The sequence below is a fragment of the Cariama cristata genome, unplaced genomic scaffold (genome assembly GCF_000690535.1).
Source record: "Cariama cristata isolate BGI_N322 unplaced genomic scaffold, ASM69053v1 scaffold22873, whole genome shotgun sequence".
Taxonomy (NCBI): Eukaryota; Metazoa; Chordata; class Aves; order Cariamiformes; family Cariamidae; genus Cariama; species Cariama cristata.
This window is the reverse complement of record NW_009609255.1, coordinates 18,138-39,490: the sequence shown is the minus strand read 5'-3', so window position 1 is coordinate 39,490 and position 21,353 is coordinate 18,138. Positions and strand designations below refer to the sequence as shown.

Sequence of the window (21,353 nt, the reverse complement as noted above, 5' to 3'; positions counted from 1 at the left end):
AGCCTCTCCATTGCCAATAAAATGTGTCCCCCCTCCTGCTCTAAATGACAGGGTTGGGGACTGGAAGGAGCAGCAAAACTTGCCTAGAAGGCAGAGACAAAGGGGTCTCGCTGCCAGCTCCTCACAGAGCCGCAGTTAACCTCTTCCCTGGTGGGACACGACTTCCAGACGCCAGGAAGGGAGCGTGCGCAGGCCCCTTTGCAAGGCAAGAAGAAGGGATGTAAGGAGTTAGCTCAGAAATATGTCGCTCTAAAGACTTCCAGCAGCCAGGGACCCCACGCTCTCTTGCTGAGAAAAAACACTTGAGAAACTGTTTTTTTCCATGACATGGAAAAATATGGAGATCGGGGGGTTGGTTTGAGGTCTGAAAGCGTGCTGAAAATCTCAACAACTTGATGGTTTAGGGGAAGGCTGGTTGTGAAAGAGCTGTGGTTGCTCCATTTCTCCTAACTCCAGCCTCAGCAGGGTGAACTCTCAATCCCCAGCTCCCGCTTTTCATCCCAAAACCTGGGGAAACAGCATCTCGAGGGGTGGTATTTCATCAAAGAAGAAAAAGAGACATTTTCTAGTGGAGGAGGGAAAGGGTTTAGGGGGAAGGTCCCCGGTCACGTAGGTAGTCAAAGGCTCTGCTTTTGACAAGGAAACGCCGTCTTCAGATGAGGTAGTATTTCAAACAGCTTTTTCCAGCTAAAGTGCTGGGGATAATCACACGGATGCTTCGCTCTTCTGCTGCGTCCTCTTAGTATTTGGCAAGAAAAAGCAGATCCCCATCTCGGCTAGACCCATCCCGTTCATTCCAACCCCCCCATCTCTGTTCCCAGGAGGAAGGATGAGGCCCCTGCTCTGCTGCCTGGGGCTGGCCGTGCTCCTGGGGCCCTGCCTGGCCTGTCCCAGTGCCTGCTCCTGCTCCACCAAGAAGAACGGGCGGCTGTTGGCTGAGTGCGCCTACAAGGATCTCCAGGAGGTACCTGAAGGGTTGTCTTCCAATGTGAGCATCCTCACCTTGTCGGCCAACAAGATCAGCTGGTTGGGGCAGGGCTCCTTCGCTGAGGTTCCCGAAGTGCAGTCGCTGTGGTTGGGCTACAACCAGATCGGGGTGGTGGAGCTGGGGGCTTTCGCCTTGTTGGTGCACCTGAAGAACCTGGACCTGAGCCACAACAAGATTGCAGATTTCCCCTGGCAGGACCTCCGTAACCTCAGCGGTCTGCAGATCCTGAAGATGAACAACAACCGCTTGGCCGGGCTGCCCCGGGATGCTTTTCGCTCCTTGAAGGACCTGCGCTCCCTCTGGCTCAACGACAACGAGTTGACCACCTTGGCCGAGGGCACCTTTGACAACCTGCCCTCCCTGTCCCAGCTGCAGATCTTCAACAACCCCTTCAACTGCTCCTGCAAGGTCTTCTGGCTGAAGAAGTGGACCGAGAACACCTCCGTCTCCATCACCAAGGGGGGGTCTACCCTGTGTGTGGCTCCCAGCAAGCTGAAGGGCAGGGCAGTGACGGACATCCCCGACCACCACTGTGTTGCCCCCTCAGTGCAGCTCACCTACCTCTCCAACCTGGACAACACCGTCATGTACGACGGCCTCACCCTGACCCTGCACTGCAGCGTGGCAGGCAGCCCTCTGCCGGAGATCAGGTGGAAGATCCAGACCTCCAGCCGACGCGTTGAGATCAGCGGGCCCAACGTGGCGCGGGATGGAAACGTCAAGCAGAGCCAAGAGCGCTTCTTGGTCTTCAAGAATGGCACCATGGCCATCCCCAACTTCAGCAAGGAGGATGAAGGCATCTACACCTGCCTCGCTGTCAACGACGTGGGCACGCGGGATGTCTCGGTCAACGTGGCCTTGGCGGGGTCAGAGAATCCAGCTGAAGACCTGCTCCGAGATGACCCCCAAGCCAGCCACCTCGGGGGTCGGAGCTGCTACAAGGGGGATGAAATAGATCCCTCTGGAGCCGGAGAAAAGCTGGTGATTGTTTATCACATGCCCAGAGAGTCAAAGAGCGGGGCTGGAGGAGCAGTGTCCCAGGTCCACCTGGGGACCCTCCTGCTGGCTTTGGGCGTCGCGCTCTGCTGTTAAAGGGGGGGGAGAAGGAAACAGTGCCTCGGGGGTTCCCCCTCTTTCTGTAGCATTTATCTTCACGTAGTGCCGTGCCTTTGCTGAGCTTCTGGGAGCTGTGGGCGGTCAGGAGTCAAATGGGGCCAAGACTCAGGCCCAGGGCTGGTGGTTCAACCCCTCCTTAGACAGGGGTCAGGGCTGGGCTCCGTTAGTCGAGAGCTTCAAACAAGCTCAGGTGATGTAGAGCAGATCCACACCGTGCTGCCACTTTCCAGGTATCCAAATCTACCACCTCCTGACTTATCTCCCTCCTGAGACCAAAGCATGGCTGCAGAATTAAAGTCCACCCTCAGCAGGGTGACCATCACCCATCCCCAGAGCCCACCACGAGCCCTCCTCCACCCGCAGCAGCCAGCCGTTACCAGGGAGGGGATCTCTCGCAAAGAAGATCCCAGCGGTCCAGCGACACCAAAGATGACATCCCTGCCGTGACCAGTGCCCAGGCCCTTGGCTGACCAGGCGCATCCTTCCTACCACCAACCTCACGTGCAGCACCAGGGGCAGAAGGACCGGTCTGAGAGTAGGGGAATAGCGTGGGCATAGGGTCCTGATGTCCCGGGAGACATGGTTCTGGGGGACAGAGATATGGTGGTACTTTGTAAGCAGGATGGGTACAGTAGGACGCGTTGGATGGGGCTGTGGGTTTGTATCAGGCCATTTTGTGGAGCAGGAGAAGCTTTCCCACAGGCTTCATCCCTGCAGGAGCACAAAGGGCTCCCGCTGGTTGGGTGCCTGCACCCTCCCTGCGTGTCACAGGATCAGGCCCCGCCACTCTCGGTACCTCTCCCAGATGTGATGCAGCTGATTTCCTCTCCTGCCCCCTTCCCTTTCACTGCTGAAGCCTGCGATCCAAAATGCTCGTCTGGGCTGGCCCCACCGAGCTGCCCTGCTCCGGCTCCGACCCCAGTGGGGAGGGATTGAGCTCAAAGAGACCACAAGAATTTCCCAGCTCTCCTCTCTGATGGGAAACAGAGCGGGGGCTGCCTGATGGAGCAGGAGGAAGAAAGATTGGGAAAACCCAGACCATAGAGAGACAAGCTGAGCTGACCTGTAAGCCATAAACACACTCCTTAAGTGCTTTAGCGTTCCCATGCAGGACATATATACCGTACCCGGCTGCCCCAGGGTGCTGGGGAACCCCTTGGCTCATGGAGAGGGGTTTTCCATCTCCCCCACCCTGAGGCACGGGCAGTCCGGCTCTCATGCCTTCTGCCAGCGCTTGCCTGCGGGAGCTGGACGGACCCCTGCAGCCACCCTCGCCTTATAACCAAAGCTGTATGGACAGCAATAAATAATTTTTATTTTTTTTTTTTTAAACAAGTTGCTGTGTGCTGCCTCTGTGCACCCCCAAAATCCCCCAGACCCAACCTCATCTGCGGTAGCACCGCTCATCACCAACCCTCCCAGCTCCCACAAAGAGCTGTAGCATCGCCCTGCAATAACCTTGGAGGGAGGATGCGTTTACAGGGTACCCCAAAATCCCCCCTCATCCCTGCCTGCGGCAGGCAGGGGAAGGCAGCGATGCCAAAATCAGCTGAAAAGCAGCTGTCCTGGAGCCTCAAGCCTCCACACAAGCTCTCCAGCCCCACGATTCAGTGTCAGGCCAGCTCACTGGGTAAGGAAAGGGGCAGGCGGGGAGGGGCCACAACGGCTCCCGGGGTAAGGAAGGGGGCAGCCGAGGAGCTGCCATACACCAACACCGTCCGGGTCCGGCGCCGAGGTCTCCACGGGGGTCCCGAGGCAGAAACAGCCCCGAAACAGCCAGCAGCTCCTCGCACGAACAGCCTTTGTTGCTAACAAGCAGGCACATATTTTTCCCATTACAGGCAGAAAGGATGAAAAACATCGTGGCCCCAATGAGAGTTTTGGTTTCATTTCATAGGGTGCAACTTTTAACATCACTTTCATCCCAGATGGGGTCCTCCCTTCCCTGCCTGCCTGGGAATAGAGGGGTACAGGAGCTTATTCCTGCAACCTCGGCTGGGAACAGGGTTTAGAGCCTGGGATTAGGACCAAAAAAAGGTTTAGGCTCTCAGTAGTCCTAAGCCGTGCCTGAAAATCTCTGCCTGCCTTGCAGAGCTGCTGCTTCCCCCGGCTTTGCTGGTGCGTGACTGTTTTGTCGCCAGAAAGGTGAATTCCTCCGCCTTTGCCAAGTTTACTCAGTGCTTTTATGGCGAATTATTAGGGATGTTAAGCATCACTCATTCATAACAAACAGGGCACCCTGCCCCACGGCTCCTGGGTTGGATGCTACAGGTGATACCGCACTCAGCATCACCATCCTACCCCACCACGGCCATCGGTGCAAGGCGAGGAAAGCCACAACCCCCATCAGCTCTTCTCTGTCCCTCACATTTGTAAAGCCACAGCGTGACTCAGACCTGAATTTCCATTCCCCACATGGGCAATTGTTCATTAAGGGCTGTTTTCAGCTGGCTCAGCTCCCTGAACCACCTCACCGGCAGTTCAGGGCTTGGGCGGAGAGGACTGCAGATGCGCAGGGGCAGAGCTATGGCCACGCCGATGCTGGGGGTTTAAGAGAAGAAATGAGAGGCCACCATGAAGAAGAAGAGCTCAGTTCACCCCCAGGGCACCCTGCTTATGTCAAAGAAGGGAAAGAAAACAAACAAATCAATGAAGGCACCTCCTGTCTTCCTCCTAGGGCTGTCATCTCTCACCTCGGCCCCAGCCAAGATTTCTCCAGGAAGCCTCGGGCAGGGCTGCGTAAACAGATGCCGAAATCCAGCTCCACCCATGGCCCAGAGCTGCCAAAGATTTTAGGGATTACCAAGGCCGCCTTCAAACCCCCAGCGCCTGGGAGGCTGGAGATGGGTTGGGATGGGCTGCAAGGGAAAGGCGCAGCCGTTGCTTTAGGGCATCCCTTCACCCGGTACACGGGGGACATCCAGCACCCACCGGCACCGCGTCTCTCCTGTGCTCGGAGGTGCAAACCCAAGCACGCATGTCACAAAGCCCAGAGCTGGGAAAGCACCAGGAATTGCACCTTGGGCTCCGGTTGTCTTAAAAAAACCCCAAACCCGACCCAGATCTGCCTCCGGTGCCTCTGCTGTCACCCAGTTTGGTGACATTTTACTATGTGCCAGACAGCGATCAAATACAATTAAACCACCACTATTTTAATCATATTTGATCAGTGGGCAGTGGATGCGACAGGGTTTTGAGCATCCAAGCGCAGCGGGTGGCTATTGAGGCAGCACCTGCAGGCAGCAAATGAAGGCAGAGACCCCCCCTCCTCTTCGCTGGGATAGAAAGGGAGGGGGTCAGGCTCCTGGGGAAAGGGACGGCTCCCACCCAAGGGAGGTTCAATGTTGTGGGGAGACACCAGGACACTCCAGGCAAACCCCAAAGCAGAGGGCTCAGCCTCACTGCCCCCCAAACCACACCGAGGGTACCGCAAGCATTCCAGCAAAGGGCATGGGGTCCTTGAAAGCCTGTGAAGAGCAGGTCTGCTCACCTCCAAGGAGGTCCCTGGGGCGAGAGGCTCAAACCCCATCAAGGAGAGGGGATGGCCCAGCAGCCCTGCTCCATGCAGGGTGGGCTGCAAGGTCTCCAAGGCACCTGCTTTAGCAAGGCTGAGGTGTTTGAGATGGTGTTGAGATGGAAGAGCAAGGAGCCATCAGTACAACTTCCCAAGGACCCCGCTTGCTGCCCGCAATGGTCTGACACCGGGCATCCTTCCAGCCAACAAAGGCAGGATTTTCAAGGGACACATTGTGGGAAGAGATGATCCAGCAACACCTTGGACACCTACCTTTGGCTCTTCAGCCACAAAATGTCCTGTGTCAGTTCTCATCCTTCATGGGAGCTGTGGTTTAGGGGCCAAAATTTTTTGATGGGAAAGCAAACTGATCAGCTTTGAGTTAAAATTTCTCTAAGGCGGGGAGAGGGATCACAGCTTTGGTCCCACCACCCCCAGGTCAAGTAGATCTATCACAAAGTCTCTACTGAGCAAGGGCAGTCCCAACCACCACCCAGAGACACGGCTACAACGTTCCTCGTGTCCTTTCTGCCAGGTCTGGCTTATTTGGGAACAACCAAGAGACCAAGCACACGCCGAGCGTAGGAATGAGGTATGTGATTTATTAACCTTCCCCGACTCGGTATGTCCAAGCAAGGTGTAAAACTGTTTTCTGTGGATTCAAGTTGAGGGTCACCAACCCTGGGGAACTGCTGGATTTAAACAAAACAAGGAGTGGCAGCAAGAGGCACCGAAGGGGGGGTGTGAGAGTTATGGGGAGCAGAAAACAAATGGCTCTGCAACCTCACAGCCCAGAGCAGGAGCAGACAGGGATTTTAGCCTTCATAAAATTCAGGAAAAAAAATGTCCCAGGGTTAGGTACAGTGCCCAAGGGGAGCCAGGATCAGACCTGAAAGGGCGAAACTGTGGACAGGGTTGGCAGTGGGGACCTTCTCTGGTCAGCAGGGAGACCATGCTGAGATGCAGGTCATTCCTCGTGCTCAGTCTGGTTGAAGATCCTTCCACACACACAACCACACACCTTCTCCCTCTTTCCTTACTGCCCTGGGCCTGGGAACTTGTGCCTGCCTTGCCACGTGTTGGAAAGGCAAGTGTTGAGAACTGGTGGGTTCATTGCAGGAGTGACTCCTAAGATGTTTCTGAGATGCCTGAAGGGTTTAGCTTGGCTCGTCAAACCCTCTCCGTCCGAGTCAGCCTTGGAGGTGACCCATTTATCTTCACCTCTGAACCTTGGTAGTGGCTCAGCATGGATCTAGAGCTAAAAACCAGCCCCCGTCACTGCTGGAGAGGGACCGGAGGCTGGAGAGGGGCAAGAGGTGCCCAAAACTCCTACCAGAGCAGGAGGAGAGTCAACGGGAGACAGGGATGGGATGGGACAGGAGTGCACATGGGAGGCAGAGAGAGGTGGGGGGCTTCTCTGGAGGTCAGGGCTTGGGGGGACTGAGCTGGGTGCCGTTGGCCGTGGGGTCGGAGAGGACGGTTTTCCGGCAAGCAGTCAGTGAGGGGTTGTTGAGGAGCGTGTAGGCCAGCCACCAGCGGGCTCGGCTCTGCTTGAACCTGGCTCTGCTCGGAGACACCTTCTGGGGCTGCATCAGCTGGATGCCTGAAAGGAGATGGGAGCAGGGGGAATGATTTCAGCCCCAGCTCTCCCTCGCTGGGCCTGCCCAGATGCCATCGACACCCTGGGGCAAAAACAGAGGAGCCCCATCCTGTCCTTACACGGGTAGAGGAACGGGAGCAGCTCCTGAGATGGAGGTGATCGCATACCAAAGAGAGGTGACATAAAAATGAAGCGGGCACCAGAGCCACAACCCTCAAAGGTCCCTTTACCCCAGGCACCACCAACATCTCTAGAGGAGCAGCAAAGCCGCAGAGGAGACCCCGATGCAGCACCACAGCCATGGCCATGCTTCTCCCCAGTTGGTGGTGGGAAGGTCTCACCTTCTTCCACGTTGCTGGCCCGGAGGCCCGGCGGCCCCTCCGGCTTGGCTAGCTGGAGAAGCAGCATGCAAAAAGCTTTCATCACCGGGTGGGACTGGCTGACCTCGATTTTCAAATAGTGGCAGTAAGCGTGGTAGCCTGGGGGAACACAACCCACAGTCAGAGAGTGTGGTGGGGCCACACTTCGTGGTTTCCCCCTCCCTCCTGCCCTGGAGGAAAGGGGAGGGTTATTTGCCCGGCTCCATCTCTGCCCTGCAAGAGCTGCTCTGCCTTCAGAGCTGGGGATGAGCTCTGCTCCCAAAACCCCAGCAGGAAAAGCAGAGGAAGGGCTGAGGTCCCCTCCCTACTGCCTTTAGCGCAGGAGAGGTGAGGGTCCACTGCCCATGGGAATGGGGTCAGGCCAGTGGTGAAGCCCAGGGGACCCCAGAAGGGCATGATCCGTCCTTGGGGATGGATGGAAAAGCAGGACCAAGTGAGCATCAGGAGAAGCCACTTGCACCAGTTGTCCCACCTGCCCATTTCTGAATACAGGGGGTTTCAAGCCATCCTCAGTCCTGGCACCTCCAGGTGATGGAGGAACCCCAGGTCATGTCCCCCGAGGAGCTCGGTGGTGGGAGAAGGGCCCCCATATTCACAGAGGTGCTGCAGAGGGACCCCCTCCATGCCCTACCTGGGTCGAAGGTCTCCACGCCACGGTTACGCAGGCTGATGTCCAGCTGGCAGAAGTGGATGGCGTTATAAAGGCCAGAAATGACCATCCTCCACACCCCGGCCAGGACACCCACCAGGACATTGATGGGGAAGAGCAGGTAGGTGACTATGTAGAGAGCTCGCCTGCGGGTGGAGAAGGAGGAACAAGGAACACAAACACCACGGGACGGGAAGCACGGCCCTTCCCTGCCAGAGAAACCTGCCAAAATAAGCCTCCCACCCTTCCCTCCCTCCTCGGCAGACACGGTCCCCATTTGACGTGTCTCCGTCCCATGGAGAGAAGCAAACATCCTTCCAGGCTCTCAGACAGGAGATAGCCTGGTGCACTGTCAGGACTTCAAAGCTTGGCCTCCAGCACACACAGGATCTCCGTTTCTCCTTAAAGACTTAGAAACCAGGCAAAGCACGAGTCTGGTGGTTTGGGGTGGAGGACAGAAGAGCCTAGAGCAGCCTCCTCGCAATGCTGGGCCAGTGGTGGAGGTGGTGGAAGTGCCTTAGCTGGACAGAGCAGGACACTTAGATGCATTTGTCACCCTGGTCTTTGGCATAAGGAGACAGTTTAGGCAGTGACACCATGCATGAGCGAGGGACCACATCTGCTGGCAGTGTCTGAGCTGGTCCGGCCGGTCCCGAGGGATCTGGGCTTTCCTCTGAGACTTGTAAATGGGGATGGTCAAGCAGGGCACAGACCTCACCGGCTTCACCCCACTGAAATCAAGGCTGCAAATGGACCACGGCCCTCTGAAGCATCTAACGAAACCTCTCTGGGAACATGGAGCCACTTAAAGCCCTCAAACTCCCAGTCTTTCCCCCTTGAGCTCACAGCACAGGGGATGCCACGACATCAGGGGCACCTGTAAACCCAACACAGTCCTGGGGTCCTGGACCTCAGGAGGGTCAACTCTGCCCCGAAGGTCCCCCATGTCCCCATACCTGTTGGTGAGATCCTTCCGGAGTGGATGCTGCTCCAGGAATTGGTAGCGAGCTGCCAAATTTTGCACGATGACGGCAACAACCAGGGTCAACCAGAAGGGCCTGAATGGGAGGGAAGAGGGAGGTTGGACACCAGGAGGGTCCAAGCATAAGACACCATCCCAGGCAGGAGAAACTTCCAGCAAAGTTAAAAGAGCCTAAGCTAGAGCCTCCCCTTGATGGAATACCCCAAAACACACCATGGCCATGGCCATGGCCCCCACTTGGGTCTTCCATCCCTCCCTGAGGGCTGCAAGCGCTCACCACATGTTCTCAATGATTTTGAAGAGGTGTGTGTTTGTGCCGGACTGGAGCGGAATGACGAAGAGGAAGGTAAAGCCCACTGAGCAGATGAAGAAAATCACTTGCTGGATGAGGAGACCTGGGAGGGAGACAAGGGGAGAGAAGTCAAGGCGGGGGAGGATGGAGAAGCGGTTCTTGCTCTTATTTCCCAAACCTGTACTCGTTGCTGAGCATGTCTTTCATTTTAATCCCATAAAAAGCCTGTGAGATCCTTACCTGCCTCCCCCACTCCGAATACAATGCTCTGCGTGGGATTTAATTACAAGTTCAGCCTTTCTTATCGCTCCCCACATTATCCCCACTGAGAAGAGCCATCCCTCGGTGCTGCAACTATGATGTCTTATCATAAAAATCAGCCCAGGCTCTGATTTCTAAACATAAATCACACTGAGATCAGCAGCGGCTGTGGCTCCTTGTGCTTGAGCTTGTGCTTCACCTCCACTGCTTTGCTTTAACAACTTGAAACCCAAGATTTTTAAGCGGGAGGTGGATTCACGGCAGCAAAGCGAGATGCAGCCAGCTCTGCCAGGGATGCACCCAGCACTGAGTGGCCAAAGGAAAGCCGGTCCTCACAGGCAAAGGGGTGCAAGGAGCTCCTGGAGTGCTCCCCTGCTCCTGCCTCCACACTAATCTCTGCAATCTGCCTGCAAAATAGGTCTGCTTTCCCAGGGGGTGGTCATGAGAAGACCTAGTGGTCCCCTCGTGTCCTTCCATCACCCCCCCTGGACCCTCAGCTTGACTCTCCTGCATAGCCATGGGGTGCTGATGCGGTTGGGTGTTGCACATTCGTCACCGTAGACACTGCCCAGAGTCACCTCCCATGGGGCAGAGAGGCCTTAAAATGTCTCCAGACCATGATGGGGCAAAGATTTCTACCCCCTTTTGACATCCTCCACCCATCCATGGGGTGGCCAGCCCTCCCAGCCAGGGAAACCCAGGCTCTGCTGGGGAGGATGCGCAGCGAGGAGCACCCGGGATGTGAAGACCGAGATGGGAGGAGACAGACAGTCCTTTGCATGAGATGCTGTGACAGCTTCTCAAATCAAAATATTTGGGCTTGGGCCAAAACGAGTCGTTGTTTCCCCCCCCCCCCCTTTTTTTTTTTTTCTTCCCGACCATGTGGTGTTCAGCATGGTCTTTCCCGCTGAAGGACAGATTGTGTTTGGGGTAAGAGGAACAAAAGCCTCACAGCCATCCCTTTGCAAAACGGGGCAAGAAAGCGGGAAGAGATTATTAAACCAGGGGTAGACTGTGCAACGTGGGGGGGTCCACCACCCATCCACCCCCTCCTGCCCTCCCCCCGCCTTTTAAGCCGTCTGGAAGCCGGCAAAGCTCATCCAGCAGACGATGGCTTGTCGAGATGGACGGAGGATATGGGCTTTGTAGAAAACATCCAGCACAGCCCCTTGGTAGAGTGCCTTCAGGTTGTTCCTGGGGAGAGAGACCAGCTGCATCGCGGCTCGGTGGCAAGGTCAAGGCCAGAGGAGCGCGGACGCCGTACCTGTGCATCACCAGCGTCCGCAGGAGCATGGCGCAGGTCAGCAGGCAGCACAGCACCAGCGAGCAGATGTAGCAGACTGCGGAGGGGCAGGGGAAGACGGCCGGGTCAGGGCTGCAGCCAGCCCCAGCAACGGGATTTTATTGTAAAATGGATCTCAGGAACATTGCGGGGGGGCTGAGTTATGGGGCTGCAGGGATGTACCCCCCCAGCAAGGCAGCGTGCCTCAGTTTCCCTAACCTTTGTGATACAGGGATCTCCATCTCCCAGGTGGACCTGAGCTGATGAGACAGGGAATGGGAAGGGGAAAGACCAGCAGCCAGGGGAAATACAAACAGGTAGGCTAGCTCAGCGCTGGAAAAATCATTGAGCAAGCTGTGTTAAGCAGGCAGTGCGATGGAGAGAGCCTAGGAAGATGCTCTCAGAAAAGGAGATGCTGGAGGGGAAAGCAAGAGAGAAGTAGGAGGTCTAATAGGAGGGATGGAGATGTCAGGAAAACAAAGAGGATGAGAGGGGCTTGGTGATTTGGGAAAAGCCATAAAAATCCCCCCTGGGGTTGGTGGTACCCCAAGGTAGTGCTGTGGAGCGAGGGGGACATCCCTGCCATCACCGCACCCTCCCTATCCAGGGCTTTGAATTATCCAGGGGACCGGGGGCCATCTGCTCGATTCCAGCACATATCAAAGCCTGGAGCCAAAGGGCAGCATCTGCAGCGCGGTGTTGCCGGCTCTCCCCGCCTTGCCATCTCGGCACGTGGCGGCTGCTCGGAGATGCCTGGCACGGCACCAGGTCCACACGGTCGCCTTTCATGTCTGCACGGCTGTGGCTTTGGCAGCTGTATTTTAAGTCCCCCTGGAAGCTGCCCCATCACCAACCAGTTTCCTGGCCCATCCTCTGGGTTAGAAATCTCTCTGAGAAGTTCTGAAATCCTCCAAAAAAATCACCTATGGATGCAGGGGCTGGCTGGGAACCCACCTTCCAGCGACCACAGGTAGTACTTGACGGTGTGGAGTTCCTTCTCCATGTCACCTGGAACAGCCGGGCTCTCTGAGGGCACCAAGCCAAACTGGACCAACAACACCACGATGTCCTTCGTCATTCCTGCCCGTACGATCTGGATGGTGGGGATGACGGCTACCAGGAGCAATAGGGCAACCTACGAGGAAGCGGTGCCACGTGAGCCCCGAGTCACGGCATCGCACTGCTGAGCCATCGCCTTAGCTTAAAGACTTAAGGCTGGCTGAGCCCTGGAAGCACATGGCTGGTTGCTGCGGCTCAGCCGAGGGATGGTAATACCTTGAGGCACGCTAATACCATCCCCATAGCCAAAATTGTGGAGTGGCAATGACCTCTGGGCTCCTCTACCTTGAGAGGACACAGCCAAGAAGGTGGGGAGGGGGCTCTGCTGGCATTTAACCATGAGCTTCACCTGGTAGACAGCGATCATGGCTGTGGTTATGGACAGGAGGAGCTTCAGCGGGATCCGGAAACCTGTAAGGCAGAATCGGCGGGGTGTGTTGGAGAGGAGCGGGGACGTGGGAGCACGGTGGAAGAGTGGAGCAGGCTGCAGGTCCACCCAACCCAGCAGCCAAAGCAAACGCCTGGGGGAGAGCACTGGTACAGGGTGGCCAAATATTAATTGGGATTTCTCCAGGGAAATCTGGCAAGGATATATAGCTGGGAGTGGTTTCTCCGTGCTTCGGCTGGATGGGTTTGCTTCCTGCAAACAGCATCCTTTCCCACAAGCCCATGAAACCTCAGGCACCTGTGACACCAAGTCCCAGCAGTCGAGTGCCTGCAGCGTGGGGACCCACGTCCCTTGGGGTGCCACCGCACGGGACAGCCCCTGCTTCTTCCATGGGCTGGGGGGGAGGGATGAGGATCAATTCCCCATTTCTGGGCTGTTCAGGATTTTAGCCACTTCTTGTAGATTTTATTCCCTTATCATAGCCTTAGCAAGCATCAGGCTGCAATATTAGCACAACCCATACCTGAACCTTACTGCCTCAGCCCACCCATGCCCCCACGGTGGGGGGGGTCCAGCTCCCCATCCCAAACCACAACAGTTTGTGCAAAGCCGAGGCGTCGCACGTGCGGCGGGGGGCCGCGGCCGCGCCGCACGTGCGGCGGGCGGCAGCTGCCGCGGCACAGATGCTTTGGGGAAGGAGCCAAGAAAGGCATTTGCTCTCCCTGGGGAGGGGGAAGCAGCCTGTTTGCCGAGCTGCTGCTGCAGCCCTTGCCTGCCCACAGCCCACCTTCCTCAGGAGCGTAGATGTAGGAGCATAAATACGTCTGGACCCTTGAGAGGAGGCTCTCTTCTATCTTCGTGGTGCTGGAGGAGGAAGGAGAGGGTGAAAAGCATGTCCCTTGGGAGCAGGGACCCTCATTGCCCCTGTTGCAGGCAGCGGGAGCTACGGGAAGGTGTCGTCCTTACCTCTCCTTCCGAGAGCGTTTGGACAGGACAGCCTTTAGGTACTTCTTGTAATAACCTCTCCCTGTAACCTTAAGGAAAGCAGCAATAAGTTGCTTAATTTGAGCACAGGGACACACTCAGGCACTTGGGGCAGGGAGAGGGGACTCTGTCTTTTAGGGGGCCAGAGCATCTGCATCCCACCCGGCAACCATCTCCTTGCTCTGCTACCCCCGGCCGCTCACCCATCGCTAGCACCATGCCCCTCCATACGGGATACGGGTGATGGGCTCCCGGCCCTCGTTTGGATAACGAACATGTTGAAGCAATGCTGGCAGCAAATCTTCTGGCACCGCTAAGGTGGAAATAAAGCTGCCTTGTTCCCATCAACAAAGCAGCCCAAAACCAGGCACACCGGTAGGACAGCTGGAAACCCTCATTCCCACCAGCCAGCTCCCAGCGAGCGCCGGGGGGTCACTTCAGTCCGCGCTTGGGTTGACTGCTTTTTTTTTTTTTTGAAGTAGGTTTTTCCTCCTCTTTTCCCAACAAAGCCCTGGCATTTCCCAAAAGGCCAGGGATTATCCAGCCTGCTGGGAAAACAAGGCAACCTCAGTCCCTGCCTGAACGGGATGCATTGATGCCTTAAGCCTCTTGTACTAAGGAGTTTACTCCAAAGATGGATTTTTCACTCCCTCTTCAAATTCGGCAAGATAAACAGAGCTGCGACCCGTGCCGTCAGCGGGATGGAGGGGAGGCAGCTCCCAGTGCCAGAGCAAAGTGGGGAACAGGCGCCCTGGGAGCACGCCAGTTCTCCTGGTCCCCAAGGCAGACAGATGGGCTGCAGGGCAGGAGAGCTCCCGAAACCATACAGGTCCATCAAGGGGTTCTCCCGTGCTACCGCCCCCCAAGTCGCCCTGTGGATCTTCATTACCTCCTTGTCCAAGGACTCCTCCTGCCTGGTGAAGCTCCTGATGAGCAGGGCTGGATACCAAAGGCTTAAGAGCACAAGGCAGAGGATGATGGGGATGTAAGAGAGCATGGAGTAGTACTTGTATATCTGGGGAGAAGCAGAGATGTCACACCCCACCCCACCCCAGCCTGGGAACCTAGTCCTGGGCAGGTGACACCTTAATGTCACTTCAAGGAGGTGATGAGAAAGCCACCTCCGACCCTGGGCCACACCAGCCTCCCTGCTCCTTCACCAGGCAGTGGGACACAGACCTTCGGCGACTGGGGACAATCCACCTTCTGCCAGATGTGGATCACGCAGTGGCACCAGGAGAGCAGGCAGCCCAGGAGGTAGCTGACCTTGTGCCGGACGGTGGCACAGGCGATCAGGGGGTAGTAGAAGGCAGGGTAGTAGACCAAAGCCAGAATCTTCCAGTACTCTAGATGGGAAGATGGGAAGAGAGGAGGGAGAGCAAAACAGGCAAAAGAAGGCGGCGCTCTCAGTATGGACCAGAGTGAACAGGCTGCTCAGGGTGCCACCCAAAGTTGCATGCATCCTGGGTGGGGAGGAGGGTGGTGCCCACGGGTCAGGAGGGTGCTCGCCTTACCCCGGGTACTCTGGGAGGAGTGGGCGATGAGTGGCAGAGGGTCCCTGTCCAAGACCAGCACGCACAGGGAGGAGAACAGGATCCCGAACACTGCAGCCACCAGCCCTCGGTTGCCTTCCTCCTCCAGAAAGTTGGCTGGGCTGCAAGCCAAGGAAGGAATGAGCCTGACATCAGGTCACGGGCACCCTGTCATCATCACCTTCTGCCCCAGAGTTAGTTTATCCCATGCTCAGCATCCCTCCACCCACTTGGCTGCAGGGTAACAGGGACCCTGGGGAGCGGGGTGCAGGGTGAGGGTACCTGAGCAGTCCCGGGACGCCGTTCCAGCAGCTCCGGTGGAGACGCCTGCGTTTCACCAGCAAGGATAAGCCCATGAGCACAGCCAGCTGCCAGAAATCCAATTGAGGGAGCAATAAATACATGGGGGGGTGGGTCTGGGTGGGAAGCTCAGACATGCTGCTATGTGATGGGAGCCTCCATGGAGACACCATCACCACCCCAGACCCTAAATCCAGCCATGGTTGAAGCAGGGACAGGCACTTCTCTACCTGTTCTGATGAGTTACAGGCTCTAAAGGCCTCAGAGGAACCATACTGGGGTCAAAAAAAAAATATCAAAGTCTTCCATTGACTATAGGCATGAAACAAAGTCTGGAGATGTGCGAGTCCCTCGTTAGAGCATCCCAACTCAAATCTCACTCCCGCTCAAGCTGAAGAGCCCAGACCTGCTATTTGGGAGTAGATGGGCATGACCTGAGCTGGGGGACAGCAGATACGACATCGGGGCAGATAACCCACCCTGCGGGGCTTGGCAGGTACTTACGGAGATGGGTGCCATGCAGATGTGATACAGCCTGGGAGAAATGGTGGGGTCACAGTCTGGGATTACACCGGGAAATGTGCTGGAAAGAGGGGCGGAAAAAAAATCATGCGTAGTTGTATTTAGTCCCAAAAGAGCAAAGCAAAGATGCTGGGGTAATGCCCACGTAGACGGCAGCAGCAGAGATTTCGGTCTGATGCAAACCCCCAAAGAGCTGGGTTACACAACCGTCACTAACCAGGGATGAAGTCACCCTCACGAGATGACTTTATGATGGAGTGAGAGAGATAACACCCAGGAGTGGCCCCGAGCTGATCCCCACAGGGACTAGGTGACCTCCCAGCACATCCAGGGATGCCAAGGCTGAACAGGAGACCAGCAAGGAAGGCTGAAGCCCCCCTTTACCTCTTCTACACCCGTATCCGTTCTGGCTCTGTCTCTTCAAGGGATGTAGCCTGCAAAGCAGCAGTTCTCCTTGCTGCCTGAGGCACTGCATTTATTAAACCCCAGCTGGGAGGCTGAAGACCCCTTGTAGGGTGTGTTGACACCTTTCTCATGGGAGAGGGACCAGCCTCAGAGCTGAGGGACGGCGAAGGTGACGGCTGCCTGGGGTAGGTGCGTGCGGGACAGGGTCCCAGAGCCGCATCCCCCAGCCTGCCAAGGCCGGCCGAGCAGGCGTGCCAGGCTTTGCTTTATTTATTTGCTCTCTGGCCTCCATTACATCCCCTAATCTCTGCTTTGTCGCAGCCCTCCTCCTCTCCCCAAGGCCAGGCGCGATCATGCCCAGCCACCTCCAGCCAACACTGGGCAGCAAATCCCTGTGCCGAGGAGCTGAACCCCCTGAGTCCCCTAACCCATGGTGGGGGGGACACCCCAGATGAGCCCTGGAGCCCTCCCAAACCCCACAGCACCGGTGAGGTGGGCAGAGATGGGAGACCAGCTGCAGAGCTTCCAGGAGCAAGGCTGCAGGGAAGGGTCCGACAGTGAAATTAGGATTTCTTGGGCACCATATGTCCAAGGCTGGCACCAACCTGCCCGAAAAGGCTTTATAGGACTGGCTGCCATTAGCAAAGCTCAGATTTCTGCCTTTTTAGCTCTGCCAATGGCTGGCCTTGGATAGGTCAGAAAAATCCTGCTGTCCAAAAATATCCAGGCTCTGGAAGTTCAGGGCATCCTCCCGCAAGACTGAGAACACAGGGATACCAAAATCCTTTCTGATATCACCAAGGGCTTCAGCATCTAAATCCAGAGCATCCAGGAGCCGTTAGATGGGCAAACTCCCTAGTGCTGCCTCCATCCCTTCCCTGACCGTGGCTTGCCGCAAAGGGGGCCACCCAGAAAATACCCCAAAGGTTTCTGGCAGAGGTGTGGGTCATGCAGGTGGGGATTCACCTGGGGAAACCAGGGCTGGGCAAGGAGATTTCAAAGGCTGTTTGGCAGTGCAGAAGATTAAGGATGAGGAGGAACCGTTTGGGCTGGTCATCGCTGAGATCTCCTCCTGCTTGCCCTCAGGATTAGGTATCAGTCGACTGAGCAGTGTAAAACCCACCCACAGAGGACTAAGTCAACAGCGGGACAATAGATGCTGATAGACAGGCCTTGGGATGCTCAGCTTCAAGCCTTAGGAGACGCCTTGGATAAATTGCCCTGCTGCTCCGTGCCTCAGTTTCCCCTCTCTATGGCATTTCTCTTGGCCTTGGGAAGGGCCCTCAGCTAGGAGGGCACGAAGTGCTGGGTCCTTGCCGCAAGGCTGGGCCCTGGGATCAGTTGAAAGCTCAGTTAAAGAGGGGATCATCACGGATGGAGAGGGAATAGGCTTTACAAGACCCACTGAGGCACCAGTTTGGGGGGGTGGGTGGGGGGGAGGAAGACATCCATGCAAGCTCAGGGATGCTCAGCCTTATTTTGCAGGTAGGTAACCTGTTCAGGGTTGCTGTGCCGGGCAGGGACCTGGTTGAGCATCCCAGCTCTGCCTCAACTGCCGGCAGATCGGGGTGTGCTGCCAGTTCGCTTCACCTCCAGTCAAAATCCGCACAACTGCTTGCGGAGATCCGGGGTGGAATTCAGGCAGGGGAGCGATTTGGAAGGCTGGGTCGTGAGGTTGTCTTCAAATCCAGGAACATGGAGTTGGAGCAACCCTCTCTAGGGCAGCAAAGGCTCGGGGGGCTTCAGAGGGGCCAGGGCAGTAGGTTAACACCATGCACTTGATTTTGCATTTTGAGGAAGGCTAAGCAAAAGGGAGTGTAGCTAGCAGAGCTGCTTGCTGCAGGATTTACTCCAGCTCTTGCCAGAAGCACCCTAAAGAAATGAAGCATTTTTAGGGGGTCAAACCAAGTCTTTTTCATCACCTCCCGCTCACCCATGAATAAATCCTGGTTCTGCTGCTGAGGGGATATTGTTCTACAGAAAGGGGATAGAGCAGCTGGGTAGGAGGCTGGCAGCTGCCCAGGGTGACCCCAGCAGGGGCAGGGGGACATATGGCACCCATCAGCGGGGCTGGACACTTACTCATCTTGTGGCACGGCCGGGTCCATGGTTTCATAGATATACCAGTCAGAAACAAGGTCGTCGGTCCCGGCAAAGCTGTTGTCCAACGGAGCATCATGCATCCCCCCGGAGCTGTTTGCTGCCATGGCTGTCTCCTTCCTCCCTCGGCAGGCTGGAGAGAGATGGCGAGAGGCAGCCAGAGACAAAAAGCAGCTGGGTTTTCCCAAGGTGGGTCCTCCTGGGCTCTTGGAAATGCAAGGATGGAGCTCTGAGACAAGAGGCTTTATCTTCTCAGGTAAATCCTGCAGCCAGGGAGGACCAGGAGCTTTCAAAATCCAGCTGTGCCTCCAAGGATCCAGCTTTTATCTGGACTCGGAGGGAGGGAGAAGGGATGAACCCCCACCCCGCCGCACAACCTGACCGCTCAGGGCACACCTAATCGTTCCCCGGCCGCTCCCTGCCCGCTGCGGGATGCTGATAGACTCGGAGCCTTTGTTTGGGTTGTTGAACAGCTTTTACGCCAACGGCTGGAAAACCAGCACAAGGGTCAAGTTTTGGGCTCAGTGGCTTGGGCTGGCTGGCAAAGCGGGGATGAGACCTCTCCAGTGTCCCTCTGTGCCACCAGCTTGCCCACGCAGCATCCAGCCTCTCCCAGCCCTGAGAGGAAACCTCAGCCCCTCTCCCTTTGTAGCAATAAAAAGGAAGAAGGCTTTGTCACCGTGCCAGACCCAACAAGCTCTCATTTCTCCTTCTCCCCGTTATTTTTTGATAATTTTGGCCGAGACAGCCCCACACCCTCCACTGCTGTCCCAGAGCTACATCACACGAGCTGCAATGTGCCTCATCTACCATCGCTATGGGAAAGGCAGTGCCCAAAGACCTCCCCAAATACCAGGCAGCGATGTTCAGCGCAGCCCCCAAGCCCCAGGAACCAGCCCAGAACCTGGGGACACCTCATGCCCCAGCTCAGGGACATCACCAACCCTCCCAGGGCTGCTCGGTGGCTCTGAGAGGATGGGTAGGAGATGGATGACTGAGCCGGCAGCTTTGCTCTGGGTTGCTGTTTGTACAGCTGCTGTTCACCAGAGACCGTGATGGATATAGCACGGCAGCTTCAAAGAGATTTCCCCAAATCAGGGCTGTGGTCCTGCAGGCAGCCCTGTCTCTGGTCAGAAAAGTGGCATTTGCCACCATGACCATGCTGCCCTGTGGCCACTGGCTATCACATCCCCAGTCAGGTTTTGGGTCCCCTCCAGGTCAGGGCGTGAGACCTAGGACCTTCACCTCTCTTCCCAGAGGGCCAAAACTCAGCTAGAAAGCAGGTCCCCCCCTCACCCTGGCATTTGGTCCACATCAGGGTGCCACCATCATGCCGCTCCCCACCAGCGCAGGCTCTAGCAGAGGAAGGATGGACCCCACCAGCCCCAGGTGACCATCCAACTCCGACGGACCTCAGATCCCATCCTCGCCCCCCTCATCCCTCCCAGCCTCCAGGCATCGACTCTCCAGCCATCCCTTGGTTCTGCCTGCACCGGGAAGCAGCTCTGATCTCACCTCCCAGGAATGTAGAACTCCGTAAAAAGGTAGAAGGAGCCTGTAAAGTTCACGGCAGTGCACACACACGTCTGTGAGCCCCTTTCCCCTCTCGTAGGGTCACCGAAGGCTGGCAGGGCTTGGAAATTGGGGCTGGCGTTTAGGCAGGTAAAGCGAGCCATGCCAGCCCTGGTATGGGGCAGCATGCTTCTGAGGATGCAATTTCCCCCACCAAGCAGCATTCGGATGAAGCACCAGCTCCAAAAGCCGCCGTGGGATTACCTGTGTCCCTCTCACCTCCCTGTGGGGTCACCCAAAGAAGGGCACGCAGCAGAAAGCAAGATCTACCCACCCACCAGCCCAGCCGGGCAGCATTACCCCATAGGATCCACCTCTGACTGAGCTAGCAGCTGCCACCTTGTCAACGCCCTGGTTTGCAGTCGCTTGGGGACATGGCAGCCCCAGAAAAGCAGGAAGGAGAAGAGAGGAAGGTTCAGCGAGAGGCACGGTGCACACAGCCGTCAGAGCCCCGCCGGGCAAGCCACAGCCTGAACCTCTGCCGGGCAGCAACATCATGAGACCGAGTTGACAACCTTCCTGGGTGGGTGTCAGCTCCTCTTCCAGCACACCCTGGCTCAGAGGTGTATGCCCAGACCCCCAGGGCTTGGCTGCCCATCTCTGGCTGGGTATGGGACCAAGGTGGGTCAATGCTGTCCCAGCACTAGGTGGTCTTCAAGTCCTCCATCCCAGCCCACTCATCTTCATGAGATGGATGCTGTCCACCTAAAGGGGAAGGTCTCCTCTTGTGGTTCACCAAGCAGGGTGGCAACATCTTGGTCATCATTCGTGAATGATCTGGAGAAGCCAGGAGGTGCTTCAAAACCTCCAACCCGTCTGCTGGGTACCATCAGGCAAGCCATGGCAGCACAAGGCTGAACGAGTGACGGTGTGACACAGGGACATCCAAGCCTGGACCCCGATGGGTCTCTTCTTGCCTTGGCCAACAGGGCTGATGCTGGAGGGGAGATCTCACTGGGGCTGGGCATTTCAGCTGGGGAGAAGCATGTGATGAGGGTCTTCAGCCTCACCGCAGCACAGGGAAGAGTTAAGCCCCCTACTCCCGTATAGGCTGCAAATCCGGGTGTCCCGGAAGATGAGGAGGAGGAAGAAGAGGAGAAGAGGCAGGTATGCCAAACCCGCAGCGGGATCAGCATCCCCAGCCAGGGCAAGGCCACCGCTCTCCACCCTGCTCGGCGGGCGCTGGCTCCTCTGGCCGGGGCTGAGCCAGGAGCTCACTGGCTTTGCAGCCCCCTCCCCGTGCCCTGGGTTTCCCCGAAACCTGATCGCTTTGCTCCTCCGCGTAACCTCTGCCAAAACAGGCTGGGCCTTTGATCGCAGCAGCCTCACCCAAGATTGATGGGTTCAATAAAGCTCCTTCATATTCTTCATTTCCCACTATCCATCACTCTCTGGGGAGCTTTTGCATCCCACTGCTATGAATTAAA

The 21,353-nt window shown here is 56.7% G+C and overlaps 2 protein-coding genes across 2 annotated transcripts; one reads left to right on the top strand and one right to left on the bottom strand.

Annotated features, from left to right (window-relative positions):
• Positions 1-829: 829 nt before the first annotated feature.
• ISLR (immunoglobulin superfamily containing leucine-rich repeat) lies at positions 830-2,080 on the top strand. The gene has a single exon (XM_009697490.1). It carries the CDS (start codon positions 830-832, stop codon positions 2,078-2,080), a length of 1,251 nt encoding a protein of 416 aa, XP_009695792.1.
• A 4,962-nt stretch (positions 2,081-7,042) lies between these two features.
• STRA6 (stimulated by retinoic acid 6) lies at positions 7,043-18,461 on the bottom strand. Its single transcript, XM_009697489.1, has 17 exons — positions 18,337-18,461; positions 15,832-15,910; positions 15,310-15,395; positions 15,010-15,149; positions 14,675-14,841; positions 14,385-14,510; positions 13,478-13,545; positions 13,299-13,375; positions 12,473-12,534; positions 12,019-12,199; positions 11,047-11,122; positions 10,855-10,976; positions 9,507-9,636; positions 9,204-9,305; positions 8,230-8,393; positions 7,560-7,697; positions 7,043-7,221 (listed from the first exon to the last, which is right to left on the bottom strand). The coding sequence occupies exons 1-17, from the start codon at positions 18,459-18,461 to the stop codon at positions 7,043-7,045; spliced, it is 2,022 nt and encodes a 673-aa protein (XP_009695791.1).
• Between the last annotated feature and the right edge of the window lie 2,892 nt (positions 18,462-21,353).

Excerpts from the sequence above, each read along its gene's own strand:
- ISLR (XM_009697490.1), top strand. The coding sequence starts at position 830 with ATGAGGCCCCTGCTCTGCTGCCTGGGGCTGGCCGTGCTCCTGGGGCCC.
- STRA6 (XM_009697489.1), bottom strand. The coding sequence starts at position 18,461 with ATGGCAGCAAACAGCTCCGGGGGGATGCATGATGCTCCGTTGGACAAC. Across the intron at positions 14,842-15,009 it reads CTCCTCCCAGAGTACCCGGG|AGTACTGGAAGATTCTGGCT; the intron begins GTAAGGCGAGCA and ends CTTCCCATCTAG. Across the intron at positions 13,546-14,384 it reads AGGAGTCCTTGGACAAGGAG|GTTACAGGGAGAGGTTATTA; the intron begins GTAATGAAGATC and ends GCTTTCCTTAAG.